At 43.1% G+C, this 18164-nt stretch overlaps 1 protein-coding gene across 2 annotated transcripts in view; it reads right to left on the minus strand.

Annotated features, from left to right (window-relative positions):
* Window positions 1–18164, minus strand: part of cdh23 (cadherin-related 23) — a 113011-nt gene that overhangs the window by 71061 nt on the left and 23786 nt on the right. For both annotated transcript variants that reach the window (XM_047029620.1, XM_047029621.1), the window contains 7 exons: window positions 17865–18086; window positions 17638–17757; window positions 17353–17533; window positions 17050–17183; window positions 16726–16935; window positions 16364–16471; window positions 16087–16189 (listed from right to left, as the gene is read on the minus strand). In XM_047029620.1, the coding sequence (XP_046885576.1) occupies window positions 16087–16189; window positions 16364–16471; window positions 16726–16935; window positions 17050–17183; window positions 17353–17533; window positions 17638–17757; window positions 17865–18086 (1078 nt within the window). The remainder of the gene's footprint in view (window positions 1–16086; window positions 16190–16363; window positions 16472–16725; window positions 16936–17049; window positions 17184–17352; window positions 17534–17637; window positions 17758–17864; window positions 18087–18164) is intronic.

Consider the following 18164-nt stretch of genomic DNA (forward strand, 5'->3'; position numbering starts at 1 on the left):
TTTAAAAAAAATGGTATACCATTAGTTTATATGGCAAATGCTCATTGGCACATTGAAGCTTGCAAAACTGAGATATGGTTAGTAGGGCTGGGCGATAATTTTTTTGATAGCCATGGCGAGGGAGCAACTTCAAATGAAGAAATTATTGATAAAAAGGGTTTGTCTTCTTCAGTGATTTGGAAGTGGTTTGGCTTTGAAATCTGACAAAGAGCAGAGCAATGATGAGTGCAAATTGTGTAGTAAACAAACAAGTGGCTACCAAGTCTGGTAATACGACAAACCAAGTTACTTATACAAGTTACTTGACCCCAGGTAGGCCTACGTGCTCCCTGGCCGCAAACATTTCTCTCACACCACGCTGCCTAAACTTTATGCCGAGTGTAGGGAAAAAGTTGAGGAAGAGACTTATTTTGCTACTACTACGGATCTGTGGTCTATCATTTTAATTATCGTTATCAAATGGAAATATAAATAACTATCGTGATAATTGTTTACCCATATCGCCCAGCAATAATGGTTAGTGCTATGATAAACTTCTGGCTTGGTTGGTGTTGTGCAATAGAGTGGCTTGTCATGCTTAATAATGTTTTTGCTTGCTTATTTAGGGCATTCATTTCCCCATTTTGGATTTGTTAAAAATGTATTGGTCTTAAACAAAAAATATCGTATTAAAAAGCTAGCCAGGTTTGAGAACAGAAAACACTGGGGAACATAGCTTTGGATATTTAGAGACTGGAGTTAATAGAATAAAAATGGCCCGAAAGAGCCGGGTGCTATAACGGAAATGCAATAACACCAAGCTCCACTGGGCCCTTTGCTTAAGAGCTAGGGGTGGGGGCTTGTTTTCCAAGCATACAACTGCAAACCAAGTACCAGTTGGGCCAAAACCCTTGGCTCAACAATGAGGAAAGGGCGCCGCATTGTGGACAAAATTAAACACTATCGAATTACAACATAAGAAATATCACATGCATTTAAAGCCATAATATCGCAGCACCATCCATGTGTACCAAATGTCATGTTAATTTGATCAATGGCACATGACAAAATATTGTTTTTGTTTTTACGAAATTGACCTTCTACAGAAAAATTGACAATGGCAGACCTTATTGGTTCTTCATATTATTTTGATAAACAAGGCATGTACACAGAAATTCAGTTTGTCAAATGGAAAGAAATTGCAACTATGGCAACTTTTGGGGAAAGACCATAGCGCCACCTATGGTCAGATCAGGGCCACTGTTGGTGTGGTAGGACCATTGCTGGGGCCACAAGTATCAAACTCTGTGTAAATACATCAGTAAAGGTATGCATGCAAAGGTAGATGTTTTTCTTAGATTTATGAACACCGCGTACGCGACCGATATCACACTTATGTCTTTTCCACTTAACTTGTGATTGTGCGCACGTGAATGGGCTGATTGTCCACACTCCCATATTTTACCTTACACACAGGGATGGATTAACGAACGGGCCTACTGGGCCCAGGCCCATGACGCTCTGGCTCAGGGGGCCCCTAAGCCAGAGCCTCTGCATGGTGACGTCGCTGTTATAAACTTTGTGATGATATGAAACGATGAGCCGTAACCAGTATATTCTAGGCTTAAGTCATTCATGTCAGTAACAGGCTGCCATTGCTGACGATACATTTATTTATTTTCACTGCCAGTAACCCCTTAACCAATGGTATGTGCTTTGAGCTTAAGTTGCCATGAGTATCTGGCAGTTTTCAGAAATAAAATCGGTGATTGGACGCCAAATAAATTAAGGCTGGAACCATGGGAATTGTATTTCCCATCTTTGAATGGTCCGGCAGGAAAGGGTCGAGTGATATTATAGCAGACACTTTTTAATAGAGGGACTTTGGTGATATGAATTCCCCCCAAAATAGTACGCTAATCAAATAATTTGAGTTACTTGAGTAGTTCACGATAAGGTCAATCAATCTTGAGAAGAGCACAAGCAAAATGGACAACAGCCGTACACTAAGTGGAGCAGCTAAACGAAAGTTAAGGAAAGAAAAAAAAGCAAGGCAAGCAGATATTGTCAATCAAGTTCCTCGCATTTCAAGTTTTTTTCAAAACATTCAAAAGAAGGATGAGAACAAGAACATTGCAGCGGACATTCACAAGCCCAAGATGGGAGGTGGTGGTGAGGAGGAGGAGGAGGAACAGCCTGGTAGCAGCACTGCTAGTGCTGCACCACCGTGGCTACTGTTAGCACCGGCGGGTGATGCTGTACCACCAGCACAGAGGCCACTGTTGGTTGGTGAGGAGGAGGAGACAGGTGCTATAGAAGAGGGTCAACAACGCAACTCCGCCGACTGTTATGGTGCGTTCACAATGCAGCGGAGCATTAGCCTGGCTTCCAGTCCAACTTCTCCCCGCCCCCAAAAAAATTTGGTCGGGAAGTCATATTCTGACTAGAATTATGAGTATGACAACATCAGGCTAGCGGACCATGGTGTCAGCTTCCAATTCATTTTCAATTAAACCAGGCGTTGACGCTCGCATAGGGCATTGTGGGAAGGCGAGCGGAGCGTTGACGCTCGCGTAGGGCATTGTGGGAAGGCGAGCGGAGCATTGCAAGCTGGATTTTCTCAACTTTATGTAAATGAGGAGCATGAAAACGCTAGCCTAGGCCAATCGGATTGGTTTCTTGTAACGTAGCAACCGTTGGTCATGGTAAACATTTTCTAGGTTTCAAGATGTAGGAGAAACATATCGAATATGTGTCTACACACCCAGTCTTGTTTCATACGCCTCTGTACGATTAAAGAGACGTTAACAAAAAATATATACCTGGCGCAGGGTTGCCGAGGTAGTCGGTGTCCCTGATGTGTTAAATTCGGTCTCATCATATTAGCTAGCTACGTAGCTCTAACCTTCTTCTGTGCTAGCTGCATACTACAGTAGTCTAGCTAGTCTAGTTCACCCGGCCCACGATTGACATTCAACGTTGAAATGCGGGTTGGCAGTCACTCGCTAGCCATACAGTAAATGTGTAGTGGCCATAACCTAGCGAATGTTACTGGGAAAATGTATGAAGTGCTGTATAGCCTAGTTGACAAGATCATGCAACATCTAGTCAGCGTATCTGATTCCTTGCATCCTGCCGTCTAAAAGCTGTATTTTGATCGAGACAGGAGCACCTATATTTATATCAATAATGATCGATATTGTAAGTACATGAACCCAAGTCTGCAAACTTGTCCATGACACCTTTTTTCACAAACTACAACAGTGACCTTAGAGAACTAAAACTCTGTAATAACTTTTGTAACACGCCCCCGAGCGTGTTGCACTGTGGGAAGGCCAGCGGTGCAGAGCGTTAAAAAACGCTGCAGTGTGAACGCACCGTTAGCATCATGGAGGATAAGATACAGCCTTCTGAAGGAGAGGAGGGCCAGGGCGAGGCTTGGTTTGAAGCTGTAACTGACCCAGCTTTGTGGAGGAACACTCACGGTGAGCGGGCCAAAGTATTTCTTATAGATAGAGGAGTTAAAGTGTTCCAGGAGACAAAGTAAAGGAGATTGACTTTTGGTTTATTAGTCAAGCGCCCGGATCAAACAATCAGTTCAAGACAAACTGATGGCATGAGTCAAAACTCTGTCTCTCAGCCATGCTTAGCTAATCCAACGCCGTGCACAGACACCACATCAGGGGGGTGTTCCATCAACGTCGCTGACGCAAGTCGCGCTAACACGAATAAACCTCACTTGGGTAAACGTCAACTTAGACTTAAGCCTCAAGCCGTTCCACTAACGTTCCGTTCCACTAACAGGCAACGCAAATTCAAGCTAGACCTCAATAAGCTTAGACTGCTCTAAGAGGCTGCTCTTATGTGTTCATTGCCATCCTTATGCTAAAGTGTTATTTTATATATATATATATATTATTTATGTTTTTTTATTTTTAAGAATGACTAATTCTAAATAAACTAAAGATTAAATCTATCTAGATAAACTATGCTGGGCCTGCTGAACCTATACTTCTTCCACAGATACTGGTCAGGGAAGCATTACTTCTGTCTCTGAAGACCCTTGGGTCTGGTGGGATAAACACTCTTTGTATAATCTGAGCACCTTCATCCACCACAGGCTTGTCAAAGAACGGATATGCCATAATTGATTGTAACTTGTGTTGATGCTCTGCTTAGTTTCTAAGGCCTTATTTTATGTCAATTAACCAATGGCTTTTCAAAACAGATAAAGTGACATTATTTCTTAACTTGTTAATTTAAATATTAAATTATGTTAATTTCATATATTTTTGGGAGATGAAGTAGGCCTAAACACGTGAATCATTCATGTCTGCACTTCAAAAAGTCTGAATTTACGTTTCCGAACACGGACTAAAGTGCTTTGCGCGCAGGAATTTAGTTGATGGAACTGTCTTTTGAGATTCTGTTTCGGCCTGTTTTAAATTATTTGCAACACATTTTAGTTTAGCTTGACTTTTAGCCTGACACGGATCAGGCTAGTTCCAAAACGTGGTTACGTAGCTAGAACTATAATAATCCACCTTAATGGGACGGAACTCTCGCTAAAGTAAGTGAGACTTGGCGAAATAAGTCTCACTTTCCCTTAATTGACGTTGATGGAACACCCCCCAGATGTGCAGTACACTGTTAGAACCCGCAGTCAAGAGAGCACTTGACAGACTGTCTGACTATGTTGTGAACTAGTATAAGGTATACCCAAATGTAAAGTTAATGTTGTTCACCACACTGGGAAACCTGAAAAGAAAGCTTTGATTGCGAGGGATGTAATTACAGAGTTAAGAATGTGTTGTTAAGAGTATTGTTGTGCAGTGGGTATTGGTAAACATGGGTATAGGAACACAGACCACATGTTGAGTGGGAGGCCGAGTGTTAAGTTTATTTACAAGGAAAAGGGGGGTGTCATGTATTGAGTGGACATATGACGTCACCGTTGTAGGAGGAGTTATCAATAAAAACGTAATCTGTGAAGCCAGCACGCGTGAGCTGCTATTGATTTAATTCAAATAGACTAATTAGGCATTCAGACTCAACAGAAATGGCTCCGGCAAGCAAAAAAAAGGTGAAACAGATAAACATGTGTGCAGTAGCAGTAGCACTATTTTTTTTTGGTAAATTACGCTTTAATGTAGGACCAGGCTGCGTTTCCCAAAAGCATCGTAAGCGTAAATTGATCGGAAAATCCATTGATGGATCTTAGTTATACGGCCGTTTCCCAAAGCCATCGTAGCTAAAGAGGCTCTTGACAATGCTCGTAGATTAACTCCAGAGCAGTCGTCGATCGCTAAATGCATCTTAAGCAAAGAGACTCAGTATATCACTCTTTATATATATAGAAACTGAAACTAGATTTTTTTCAAAGACCTAGACTACACATGTCTTTAATCAAATGGTGTGCGAATTACGTAAGCATTTCATAAATGCATCACGCTGATTGTAAATTAATGACACCTGCTAGGCTATGCACATGCATACATTCACAATTTTTTACCACATATGATATAAACGTAAACGATTATAATAATTTTGATGTAGGCTATGTATAACGTTTTCTGTACCGACAGTAGGCGAACTATCACAAGTGTTGAAGTCGCAATCACATTTTCGCATCCCGGAAGCATCTGAAGTACCTTTCAAGAGACAGGTACAAACATTCTTATTTAGAGGATTTGGGAAACACACTTCGAAAATAACGATCGTTCGTTATTAATGAAGCCTACCTTGGGGATTATGTCATTCCACACCTTGGGCATTATGTGTCGTTAGGATAGAAGGAAATTGCACATTTGTGTGTCAGATCATATTTTTTTAATAATAAATCCAGCATTAAATAAAATAGTTTCAAGTTTCAAGTTTATTATCATTTACTCATAAACAGCATTTATCAGTAATGAAATTCTTTGTGCTCAATGTACGTTCAATTTAGAGAATGAATCAATTAAATACTGCAGAATGGAGAAAAAGGGTAGAAAAAAAAGAATTTAGTGCAAAAATATATTTCAAGGACAGTTCAGCATCCTGATGGCATGTTGGTAAAAACTATCCCTGTATCTGCTGGTACGGGACCTTATACTCTTGTATCGCCTTCCAGAAGGCAGGAGGGAGAAAAGACTTTGGCAGGGATGACTAGGGTCAGAAATGATCCGCTTGGCCTTCCTCCTGCAGCGCTGGCTGTAAAGGTCCTGAATGGATGGCAATGCAGTCCTTGTAATACGCTGTGCAGATTTGACCACTCTTTGTAGTGTCTTCCTGTCCTGGGCAGTGCTGTTGCCAAACCATGTTGTAATGCCACCAGTCAGTATGCTCTCAATGGTGCAGCGGTAAAAATTGGTCAGTACAGTGCAGTCTATGCCAAATTTCCGCAGTCGCCGCAGAAAAAAGAGCCTCTGTTTCGCTGTATTTGTAACCACACCAATATGGTGTGTCCAGCTCAGATCCTCGCTGATATTGATACCAAGAAATCTGAAACTTTTGACTCTCTCCACAGCCGTGCACCCGATGTGAATGGGTGCATGTTCTCCCTGCAGCCGCCTGTAGTCCACTATCAACTCCTTGGTTTTTGCTACATTAAGCAGCAGGCTGTTATCCTGACACCAAGATGTCATTGTTGCCACCTCTGCTCTGTAGGCAGACTCATCACCATTCTTGATGCAGCCGATAATGGTGGTGTCATCAGCAAACTTAATGATGGTGTTGGAGCTGTTAGTGGTTGCACAATCATAGGTGAACAGGGAGTACAACAGTGGACTTAACACACAACCCTGTGGGGCACCAGTGCTGAGTGTTAGACTGGTTGAGGTGATGTTACCTAGCCGTACTGCCTGTGGCCTGTCTGTCAGGAAGTTCAATATCCAGCTGCACATGGAGGGACTGATGTTCAGGTCCTGTAGTTTCATGATGAGCCTGGATGGTACTATGGTGTTGAAGGCGGAGCTGAAGTCGACGAAGAGCATCCGCACGTACGTGTTGTTCTGATCCAGGTGAGAGAGAGCAGTGTTCAAGGCCAAAGCTACAGCATCGGCTGTAGACCTGTTCGGCCTATATGCAAACTGGAGTGGGTCTAATGCAGGTGACAGGCAGGATGTAATGTGGTCTTTGACTAACCTCTCAAAGCATTTCATCACAACAGAGGTGAGTGCGACAGGGCGGTAATCATTGAGACAGCTCACTGATGGTTTCTTAGGGAGTGGGATGATGGTGGCCCTCTTGAAGCTATTGGGGACGACAGACTGGGACAGGGAGAGGTTAAAGATGTCACTGAACACCTCTGCCAGTTCAGGAGCACAGGCTTTAAGAAAACGTCCAGGGATGTTGTCAGGTCCTGGAGTTTTATGCACATTCACTCTCCTGAATGACTTGCACACACTTGGCAGCTGTCTTGCTCCAGCAGTACCTCTGACCTGGTGTGGGACTCAAATCGAGCATAAAAGGTGTTCAGCTCTTCTGCAAGAGAAACAGAGACCTCTGCTTGATGGCTCTTTCCTTTATAATCAGCGATAGTCTTCAACCCACTCCACATGTCTCTGGTGTTGGATCCTGTGTAATAAGACTCTCTCTGTACTGTCTCTTTGCCAGCTTGATGGTTTTTCTGAGTTCATATCGGGCTATTTTGTACTCACATGGGTCTCCAGAATGATAGGCTGCTGTACGGGCTTTGAGTGCTGAAGACACTTCTCCATTCACCCATGGCTTCTGGTTTGGAAAAGTTCTGACGTTCGTTCTCTGTGCAACGTCATCAATGCACTTACATATATATCCTAATACAAATTCAGTGTATTCATGGATGTTAACAGCGGCATCCCGAAAAATTCCCCAGTCTGTTGTTTGAAAACAGTCACATAGTGCCTCATCTGACTGCTCTGTCCAGCGCTGTATTGAGCGAATAAAAATGGGCCTACATGATGAAAGTTTGTATGATTTGAAATTGTCATTTATTATCACCCTAGCATTTAATTATCATGGCAAACAATTACACTGCTCTGAACTGTAAAATGAAATAAAACTAACAAAACCTGTAATTATCACTTGTGAACAAATATAATTCTTAGCAGTCACGCAGGCTCAGTAGGCTACTGGTAGAGGAATTTTAAAGGATTCGTCCTTTCCCGACCTTCATCTTTGGATAATTGTTCACGTGACCTGCACAGGCTCAGAAGAGTTAACAGAAAGTATTAGTTTACCTCATTCACTTTCAAATGACTGCTAGGTGTAGTAAGACGTGAAGGATATTCGTTCACAAGTAATTACAGGTTTTGTTATTTTAACTTTTTTGTACTTTACTTACAGTTCAGTGTGGTGTAATTGTTTGCCGTGATAATTAAATGATTAAATGCTAATGTGTTCATGCAACCATTTCTCAAATCATACAAATTGTCATGATGCATTGTATTTAATGCAGGCATTTTTATTACCCCCCCTCTATAATCATAAATCTGAAACTTTGTGTAGAAACACCCGTACACGTTTCTGCACCTATTTTCCTGTGTGCGCGCCTTTGTACATCTGGCCCCTGGTATGGTAGTTACGCACAGGCTGTAGTTTCAGTCTAATTTCAGAAACCATAAACTAACAGATCGAAAGCTATTGATCAGTTTTAAGGAAAAGACTAATAAATATAGATGCAAGCAGCAATGAGGTAGCCAAGCAGATCATTTTTTTTTTTTTGGCATCCTCAGAACAGGGTTCCGCACACATGCAGCAAGTTTGGTGTGAATCCATCAAAAATTGGCTGAGATATGACCCAACTTCCTATTTGGCGGCTTTGCTGCAGATTTTAATTGGCTGTACCAGGCAAACGGTTTTGAAAATCAGAAAACCATGTGATAACGTTTGTGAGGATTGGTCTGAAGAACATCTGTGCTACATTTGGTGAAGATCGGACCACATTTGTTGGAGGAGTAGCAAAACAACTGCACCGGGAGTACAACAGTACTTAGGAAAGATTTGTTGGATCAGATGTTATTTCTTCCTGGAACACAATGACACTTATTGAGGGTCTTGTTGCACTTGCTGGTTAGTTGTAACTGATTAACTACTTGTATTCGCTGTGAATTATATTATTGGTGGCCAAGCTGCGAAGCCACCTTAAGTGTTTCTACCTTTTCTTCTTATTGGGTGTGCTCAAGCCTTCGGCGAGAAAAAAGATAATTGTTCTCTCTCATATATATTTATTATTAGTGTGTTTGCTGAAAGCAAAAACACTAATGTTATTCTGCATACTTGGCATACAACTGACACCAAATTTGGTATAGGGACTAGGGACCCTGTTCTAAAAAGGTCCAAAATAGGTCATGCCATTTCACCTCTATTGGCGCTGCAATAAGCAAACATTTTGCACCAATTATCTTCAGATCAAGCCTCACAAACGTTTTCACATGGTTTTTGATTTTCAAAACTGTTTTTCTTGAGTGAAGTGAGATCATATCTCAGGAAATTTTTGCTGAATTCACATCAAACTTGGTACAGATGCTCAGGACCCGGTTCTAAAGAGGTCAACAAAAGGTTGTGTCATCTAACCGCTAGGGGGCGATCCCGTGTCTGACATGTTAAATTGTGATACCAGCTGAATTGATGCGCCAGCCATTTTGAATGAATGAATAAAACGTTTTTGTCCTACTCCTCCTACAAAATGTATCAAATATTCACCAACTTTGGTTGGACCACAACCACCATCTTCAGACCACAATCACATTGACATGTCAAAATAGGACTGAATTACTGCTGTTTAAACATGGGCCAAATCTGACAACCGCTTGCCACAGGAAAAACTGCTTATATTTTTTGCCAGTAACTGAATTTCCACCACTCAGAATAGCTCACTAGGGTAAATTGGTGTCCTGGCAACGGAAATGTCAGAAGTTCGAATCCAGCCAAAGCCGACAAGCTTGTCTCTGATTCTCTGTTTAGCGAGACTGTAAGCCACTGCAAAGGAAGCCAAGTACACTGCTATCCCAGTCGCTAGCTACCTGTAGTCAAGCTGTATATAGTCAATGCAATCCTCACACAAACTATCAAAATGATTTTAGATTTTTGAAATCCTTTGTCCGGTAAAGCCAATCGAAATCGGCATCAGAGCCGCCAAACAGAAAGTTGTGTCGTATCTCAGCAAATCTTTGATGTATTCATGCCAAACTTGCTGCGTGTACTCGGAACCCTCTTCTGAGGATGTCGAAAGTTTCTTCTGGGTCAGACCTGCTTGGCCACCCCATTGCTACTTGCAGCTATATTTGTTGCTTGCTTTCCTCCAGGTTTACTAGCACTTTTGAGGAACACATTGTTCAACTGTAACTACATGGTCTTCTGGTTTTACCCACTGCCACTTATTTGCTTTTCACAAAGTATGCTTCATGTTTCATGTACAACCTGCTTGACCCTGACCAATCGGGCTTCAAGACTGGCCACTCCACAGAAACTGCCCTCTTCTCAGTCACCACTGCCCTACAGTCTGCCAGAGCGGCTTTGAGGTCATCCGTCATCATTCTGCTGGACCTTTCTGCAGCATTTGATACAGTTAACCATCAGATCCTGCTCGCCAGACTTTCTGAGATGGGCATCACTGGCACTGCACTTCAGTGGATCTCATCCTACCTGTCGAGAAGATCTTACCAGGTCTCCTGGGGAGGCAGTGTCAGGCCCCCACCAGCTCTACACTGGTGTCCAGCAGGGCTCCGTCCTTGGACCCCTCCACTTCTCCCTGTACACCACCTTACTTGGACCAATCATCACCTCCCATGGCTTCTCCTACCACTGCTACGCTAACGACACGCAGCTGTACATGTCGTTCCCCCCAACCGATCCGGGAATCTCAGCTAGGATCGAGGCCTGCCTCACAGACATCTCCGTCTGGATGACCAAGCACCACCTCCAGCTGAACCTCGGCAAAACAGAACTTCTCATCCCGGCCAAACCCTCCATCTCCCACAATCTCTCAATCACCCTGGGATCTGCAACGGCAACCCCTTCATGCTCTGCCAGGAACCTCAGGGTTACCATGGATGACAAGCTCTCCCTCACAGCCCACATTGCTGTAGTCTCACGGTCGCGTAGATTCACCCCCTACAACATCCGGAAGATCAGGAGATATCTGTCTGAGCATTCCACCCAGCTGCTAGTCCAAGCACTTGTCCTCTCCAAGTTGGACTACTGTAACTCGCTGCTCGCCGGTCTCCCAGCATGCGCAACTCGCCTTCTCCAGAGGATTCAGAACGCAGATGCTCGACTGGTCTTTAACTTACCCAGACGCTCCCATGTTACCCCGCTCCTCATCTCCCTTCACTGGCTACCCATCACGGCCCGTATCAGATTCAAGACCCTGGTACTGACCTTCCGAGCGTTTAATGGGACTGCACCCGACTACATCGAGTCTCTCCTCCAGCCTTACACCCCCACCCGCCACCTACGGTCTTCTTCTGACAACCGTCTGGTGGTCCCACCGGTCAAAAGCACCCGGTCCCAACACAAGCTCTTCTCCTGTCTGGCCCCCCCAATGGTGGAATCAACTCCCCACCTCTTTCAAGAAAAGGCTTAAGATGCAATTCTTCCGGGAGTACGGTTCTTAGGAATGTTTTGCTGGACCTGATGTTAGTTTCCTCCAGGATCATAATGACTCTTATTGAGAGACTTGTTGCTCTTGTTGGTTAGTTGTAACTGATTAAAAATTATTGTACTCGCTGTGAAATATTTGACTGTTGCTTACTTTTCTACAGGTACACTCTTTCACTTTTTGAGGTTCATGTTGTTTAATTGTAACTTGTTTAACTACATGATCTTATGGTTCTTCCCTTTGGCACGTATTTGTTTTTTCACAATGTATGTTTCACGTTTTGGCTACCCGCAATGTTTGGGGCTATCTCGTTGTTCATGATCATTGACCTATGCACATTTTGTAAAGGTCTTTCTTGTAAGTTGCTTTGGATAAAAGTGTCTGCCAACTGAATACATGTAAATGTAACTGTGTTTCATGAGTTCAAAATGGCGGCCGGATCACTTTGGCTGTTATCACAAATTATCATATGCCAGACATGGGATCTCCCAAGATATCACGAGACAACGGATTCACTTAATAAAGGCAAACAAATCAACAGTTATTGGCCATAACGTATTTTTGCTTCCTGCAATGGTCACATGACACCAAATTGTTTGGACATCCTCAGAAGAGGGTTCTGAATCGAGATAACAAATTTTGGTGATGATTTCTCAAAGAGTTGCTGAGATGTAACCCAACTTCCTCTTTGGTTACTTTGCTGTCGATTTTAATTGGCTGTATCAGACAAATGGTTTTGAAAATCAAAAATCCTTGGATGATTTGAGTGAGCATTGCTCTGACTGCCAATTCTTTTTGGGGAGGATTGGACAAAAATTGTACGAGAAAAAACGATTTTCGTTCAAATTCAAGATGGTGGAAAAACTGGAAATTGACTCCATAGCAGACCCCCACCCCACCCCACGCCTTGAGGCAACGGCCCCGGTGGATGTAGGTGGTATTGCATTTCCGGTTAGACACCCGGCTTGTCCCGTCGTTTTTATTCTATTAACTCCAGTCAACATATCCAAAACTATCTCCCCCAAGAATTTTTGTTCGATTCTCGAACCTGGCTCATACTACTAACTTTTTCATCTAATATTTTTCCTGATTTTTGCTAAGTTTGAAACCAATGCAAAATGGGTAAACTAGCACCCCATTTATTGTTCATGGCATGACAAACGTAATTATAGCCTAATATAATAAGTGATATTGTGTCATGTTAAGGCGTCATTATAGATTGTTTACGTCTTCTGGAGCAAAGACGAAGATGAATAACTCATGTCTGATAACCACAATATTGTTATGGTTATGTAACGTTATGCCAGTTGAAACCACAATGATGGCATTAACAATAACTGTAAGCTAGTAATAGTAAAGCAACACTCATCATCACTATAAAAGTAACATATTTATAGGCTTATTTAATTTAATTTGCTTTGCCGATCGAGCTAGAACAACGACGGAGCCAGATATTCAAGTTTACAGTTTCTTTAATCCGACACAATACTTTTCAAGTAGTCATACTAAAAACATGAAGCAAAAAGAACAATGTATATTCGGTGAGTCTGAGTCGTATGTGGAATGTAAGTCCATCTAGAATAGGCCTATATTTCTAAAAACCAAGTGAAAGGAATACTATACAGTACTAATAACATTGATTTTCGTAAAGTTCACATGATGTATCTGCTTCTTGATCGGACTTGTACCCCATTCTGCCACTGCAATGCCTTAGCTCACACGCTCGCGACTGGTTGTCGCAAAGTATGACGTGTACAGCTAGTTGCAAGCGTGCACGAGTCTCGGAGCGAGGGAAAAAGGCGAGCCACTGTTCTGCGAAAGACCGGACAAGCCGGAACTGGAAAGATGGCGCGGTCCGTTTCGCGCTCTCGCTTGCCTCACTGCAAAATGGTCCTAACCTATATGACTTAAACTTCCCCTTAAGTTTTTCTCTTCTAGTGATATTTTAAAGCATAAATATTGCATTCATTCATGAATAAGGCACCCACTTTGAAACAACATTGTCACTGGCAGTATCTCAGCTGGAATCCCTATTCCAACATTACCATCTGCAAACTGAAAATATGCCTGCAAAAACGTAAATATGTTTGAAATGTATTTTGGGAAAACTGGCTGATATAAAAAGTTTACTGGAAGAAATCCTTGACAGTAACAACATCCCTGGTCTGAAGACTCGGGCTCTGTTCGAAATGTCTTAAAATGCGTCCTTCCTTCCTTCCTTTTAAGACAGCGAGGTCTGTTCGAAATGTCTTAAATCTTCCCTTCCTGTCTAATAAGTTACTTAAGCAATAAGCCCCAAGAGGCCGTGGTTTACGCTGATTTTAGAACAGGTAAGGGGAGTTGTTAGGCACGACGCGAAGCGGAGCTTATTGCTTTTCTAAAACTGTTACTACAAATATTTGATATGGTTTCATCAATAAAAACAATTAAAAACAAAATAGTTTAATAATAAACCGTCATTCTTCCGCTACTACAAAGTATAGTTCCTACATAAATCGTTGCCACGCAACAGCCAGATTGACATCTTTGCCATCTTTTTCAATTTGAAATATTCGATGCGCAGTAATATGGAATGTTAAAGAATGTTATGAGGAGAACCTGTGAGGTTATGCTGGATTTTACAACGGCATGGAATGCGATATAGCCAATCACAATCAAAGATGGGAACAACCAGTTTTAGAACTTGAAATACGTCGCATAACCGTCATTTTTTAAGAGAGCATATGAGCTGCCTTGCTGTCTTAATGGCGGCTCGTATTACTAGTGATGTGTCGTTCGTGAATGATTCGTTCATTTTGAACGAATCCTTACAAGGACTCGGGAGTAACGAGTCCTCTCAACGAGTGATTCGTTCATTTCCCGACTCGGTCTTTCTACGAGTCTTTGGATCATTTTTCACGTGACCTGCATAGGCTCTGTACTGGTAGCTAGAGGAAACGAAAGATTCGTTCATTTCCTGACTCGGTCTTTCTACGAGTCTTTGGATAATTTTTCACGTGACCTGCATAGGCTCTGTAGCTAGAGGAAACGAACGATTCATTCATTTCCCGACTCGGTCTTTCTACGAGTCTTTGGATCATTTTTCACATGACCTGCATAGGCTCTGTAGCTAGAGGAAACAAACGAATCGTTCATTTACCCACTCCGTTTTTCTACGAGTCTTTGGATCCTTTTTTCACGTGACCCTTATTGTATTTTTTTGTAGAGGAAATAGCTTTCTTATTCCCTTTCGCGTGACCGCTGTTTTAGTAAGATGTGAATGATATTCGCTCAAGTCATCATACTGACTGGTTTTGTTATTTTCACTTTACATTTACACTTACAGTTTAGTGCAGTGTAATTGTTTGACGTGATAATTAAATGCTAGTGTGATAATACATGACCAAATCATACAAACTCATGATACATTATTTTCATGCAGGAATTTCTTTTGAAATAGTATCTGCTGGTGCACATGTCATGCACTAACCTACATGAGAATATCATACGTGTTTGCAGTGGACGTATAGCCCCCTCTCCCCCCGTTGAAATGAACGAATGACTCGAAAAAAGATTTGTTCATTTTACTGAACGAGATTCAAAGAACCAAATCAGTAAAATGAACCGAACTTCCCATCACTACGTATTACCCATAACTCTGTGCGAGGGGTTACCGTGAGCAACAGGTTAAACAGAATCAGAGCCTGAAGGAGAGCCTGCCCACTCCCTATTAAGCCCCATTGTACCGAATTTTGTTGCAGTTCCACCAGAGTTCCACTGGTAGTGATTGTGGTCGAGTGCAAAATGAATGGGAGTCTATGGAGCTAAACGGCTAAATTTGTCTCTTTCGCCTGATTGTTGTTGATAAATCTCATATTTGATTATAGTTTTTGCATGTTCACCATGGATTACAGGTCAAAAGTTGAATGAACTAGTACTTATGTCCTTTCGATTTCTTACAGGGTAAGTTGTTGTTGCCCATAACACGCTAGCATTCTGCTAACGAATGTTGATTGGTTAGTGAAGGACTGACTACGACCAGAGATCCCGCTTGATGGCATCCGAAGCAGAACCAGAATGGCAGAGCATTAGCAACATTAGCAAAAACTTTAGCAAGCCAAAACTCTTTCTAGCATGTGTATTGACAGGGAGAGCCTAACCTGTCAGCTGTGTTGTCGATGCCTCGAGAGTAAAGTGGAAGTAACCAGAGCTTGCCGTCAAGCAGTAGCTCTGGTCGTACGATGTGTATGACGTCAATGCAATTTTCAAAGGCTTTTTAGAACAAAAAGGCGACTTTAAAAAAAATCTAACACCCAGCGGTGTGTATTTTTTTTGCCTTCCCCTTTCGATTTCAGAATTCAAATTACTAGACAAAAAATTATATCCTGAGAAAAGTGGATTTTGAGGGGTATAGCTCCATAGACCTCCATTCATTCTGCACTCTACCGTTAGCGCCCTCATATGGAACTTGAGTGGAACTGCAACCAGTTCAGAACCCGGAAGTTTCCCGAGAGTGGGAGTTCTCCAATAGACCAATAGACAGGCAGGCAGACAGAAATATGTACCTGCTGGGGAGTTCTCTGTGATCTCTGCCCTGTAGCTGGTCCTGGTGAACACAGGCCTGTTGTCATTCTCATCCAGAATGGTGATCACCAGCAGGTCTGAGTCCTGGACAAAGAAATAAAGGGCAGAAGGGAGGGAAGATTGTAAAAAAAATTGTGTTGAAAGGTAAGCATAGCATGTGTTTTGGGGGGAATCAACGCCATAGTTTGTAGTATGTGGGTCTGTGTGTGTGTGCATGTTAATGTGTGTGAGTGAGTGTATGAATGTGTGTATGTGTACCCTGCGAGCGATGCGTGGGTTCTCAGGGTTGTCTTTGACAGTGACAGTCAATATGTATTTGTCCACCCTTTCTCTGTCCAGCGGCCTGTTGACTTGCACCACGCCTGTCTGATGGTCACAGATACACAAGCAAAATATTCAACACAGCTCATGAATATTGATGACATCAATAAAATAAAACCATCTCTACAACCTATTTTAATTCCTCCAATTTCTTTTGGCCCTGAGGTTCTTGTTTAACCTCCTCTATCCTTCACTCTATCCTTCAATGTATCTCTCCCTTCCTCTTCTCCCTCTTTTTATTACTCCCTCATCTTTTATCACTCCCTCCCTCTCTTTCTCTCTTCCCCTTCCTTTCTCACAGTGTCATTGATGTAGAAGGTTCCGTCCAGGTTGCCGGCGGTGATGTTGTAGGTGAGCAGGGCGTTCCGTCCACTGTCTGAGTCATGGGCTTGGACTTTGGCCACAGAGGTGTAAATGGCTGCCCCTTCACTCACAAAGGTGTTGTTGGGCAGGTTCAACAGCACTGGGTCATTGTCATTGATGTCCAACACTAGGACCCCCACCACCACCTGACACACACATAAACACAACTTTATTTACAGGAGTCTGGACAGCTATCCTTGAACTATTGCACCTCTAAAGGGTGATGATGGTATGTGTGTGAGTGCACAGTTTACACACACCGTGCTGCTGCGTGAGGGTGTGCCCAGGTCACGGGCTGTGACAGTTATGTTGTAGAAGGCTGTTGTCTCTCTGTCCAACTCCACGTCTCTCCTCACACGCAGCTCTCCTTCCACCGGAGACACCATGAACTCATCTGGGGAGATAGGGGGGTTGGAAGGGAGAGAGAGAGGGAGGAGAGTGAGAAAGAGAAAGGAAGTTAAGAGACAAGAAGAGAGAGAGGGTGAGCGTAAACTTCCACACTGCATCTACATGAACAAGCAGACAAACAGACCTACGGACAGACAAACAGACAGAATACACACTCTGGGGGTCTCCAGCAGTAATGCTATACTCGACTTTTCCATTGAGTCCAGAGTCTCCGTCGGTGGCTTTCAGGGTCCATACACGGGGCCCGGGCTGGCCCTCCGTCACCTCATATGGCCCCTCGTAGGCTTTGGGGAAGGTGGGTGTCACGTCATTCACATCCAGGACATTCACCAGCACCTACAAGGAAACGTGTAGTTTTCACATTAAAACGTACTGTGACCACTCTGCTAACAGACTTAACGCAGGCGTTGATTAAACATGAGCTGTATGTTCTTACTTACCGTTGTGGTGGAGGTCAGGCGGAGGGCAGGGATTGGACACTGGTCCGTTGCTGTGACAACAAGGGCATAACTTCCATGGCTGATCTCATAGTCCAGCTCCTTTACAACCACAATCCATCCCTGGGCAGACAACAGTGGAGATCAGATCAGTCATGCATAAGCCATAAATCAAGAGTATCGTGTTCAATTATTATTAACTGGGCTCTTTATACCGGATCAGAACCTACAGTGATGTTATTGATGCGGAAGGTCTGATCCAGGTTGCCCTGGGCAATGGCGTATCGCAGGGTGCCGTTGAGGCCCTCATCCGGGTCAATAGCCGTTACCGTAGCAATAGTGGCCCCCACGGTGAGAGGCCCCTCACTCAGGATGGTGACGTACTCCTCCTCCGGGAACATGGGGGCATTGTCGTTCTCATCCGCAATGCGCACGTATATGGTTGTGGATGACTGCAGGAGAAACACACACAAAGGCAGGGAAGCTCTCAGACAAGGCAGGAAGGAAGTAAGGAAATCTGTCAGACAGAC

The sequence above is a fragment of the Hypomesus transpacificus genome, chromosome 11 (assembly GCF_021917145.1).
Source record: "Hypomesus transpacificus isolate Combined female chromosome 11, fHypTra1, whole genome shotgun sequence".
NCBI classification, from domain to species: domain Eukaryota; kingdom Metazoa; phylum Chordata; class Actinopteri; order Osmeriformes; family Osmeridae; genus Hypomesus; species Hypomesus transpacificus.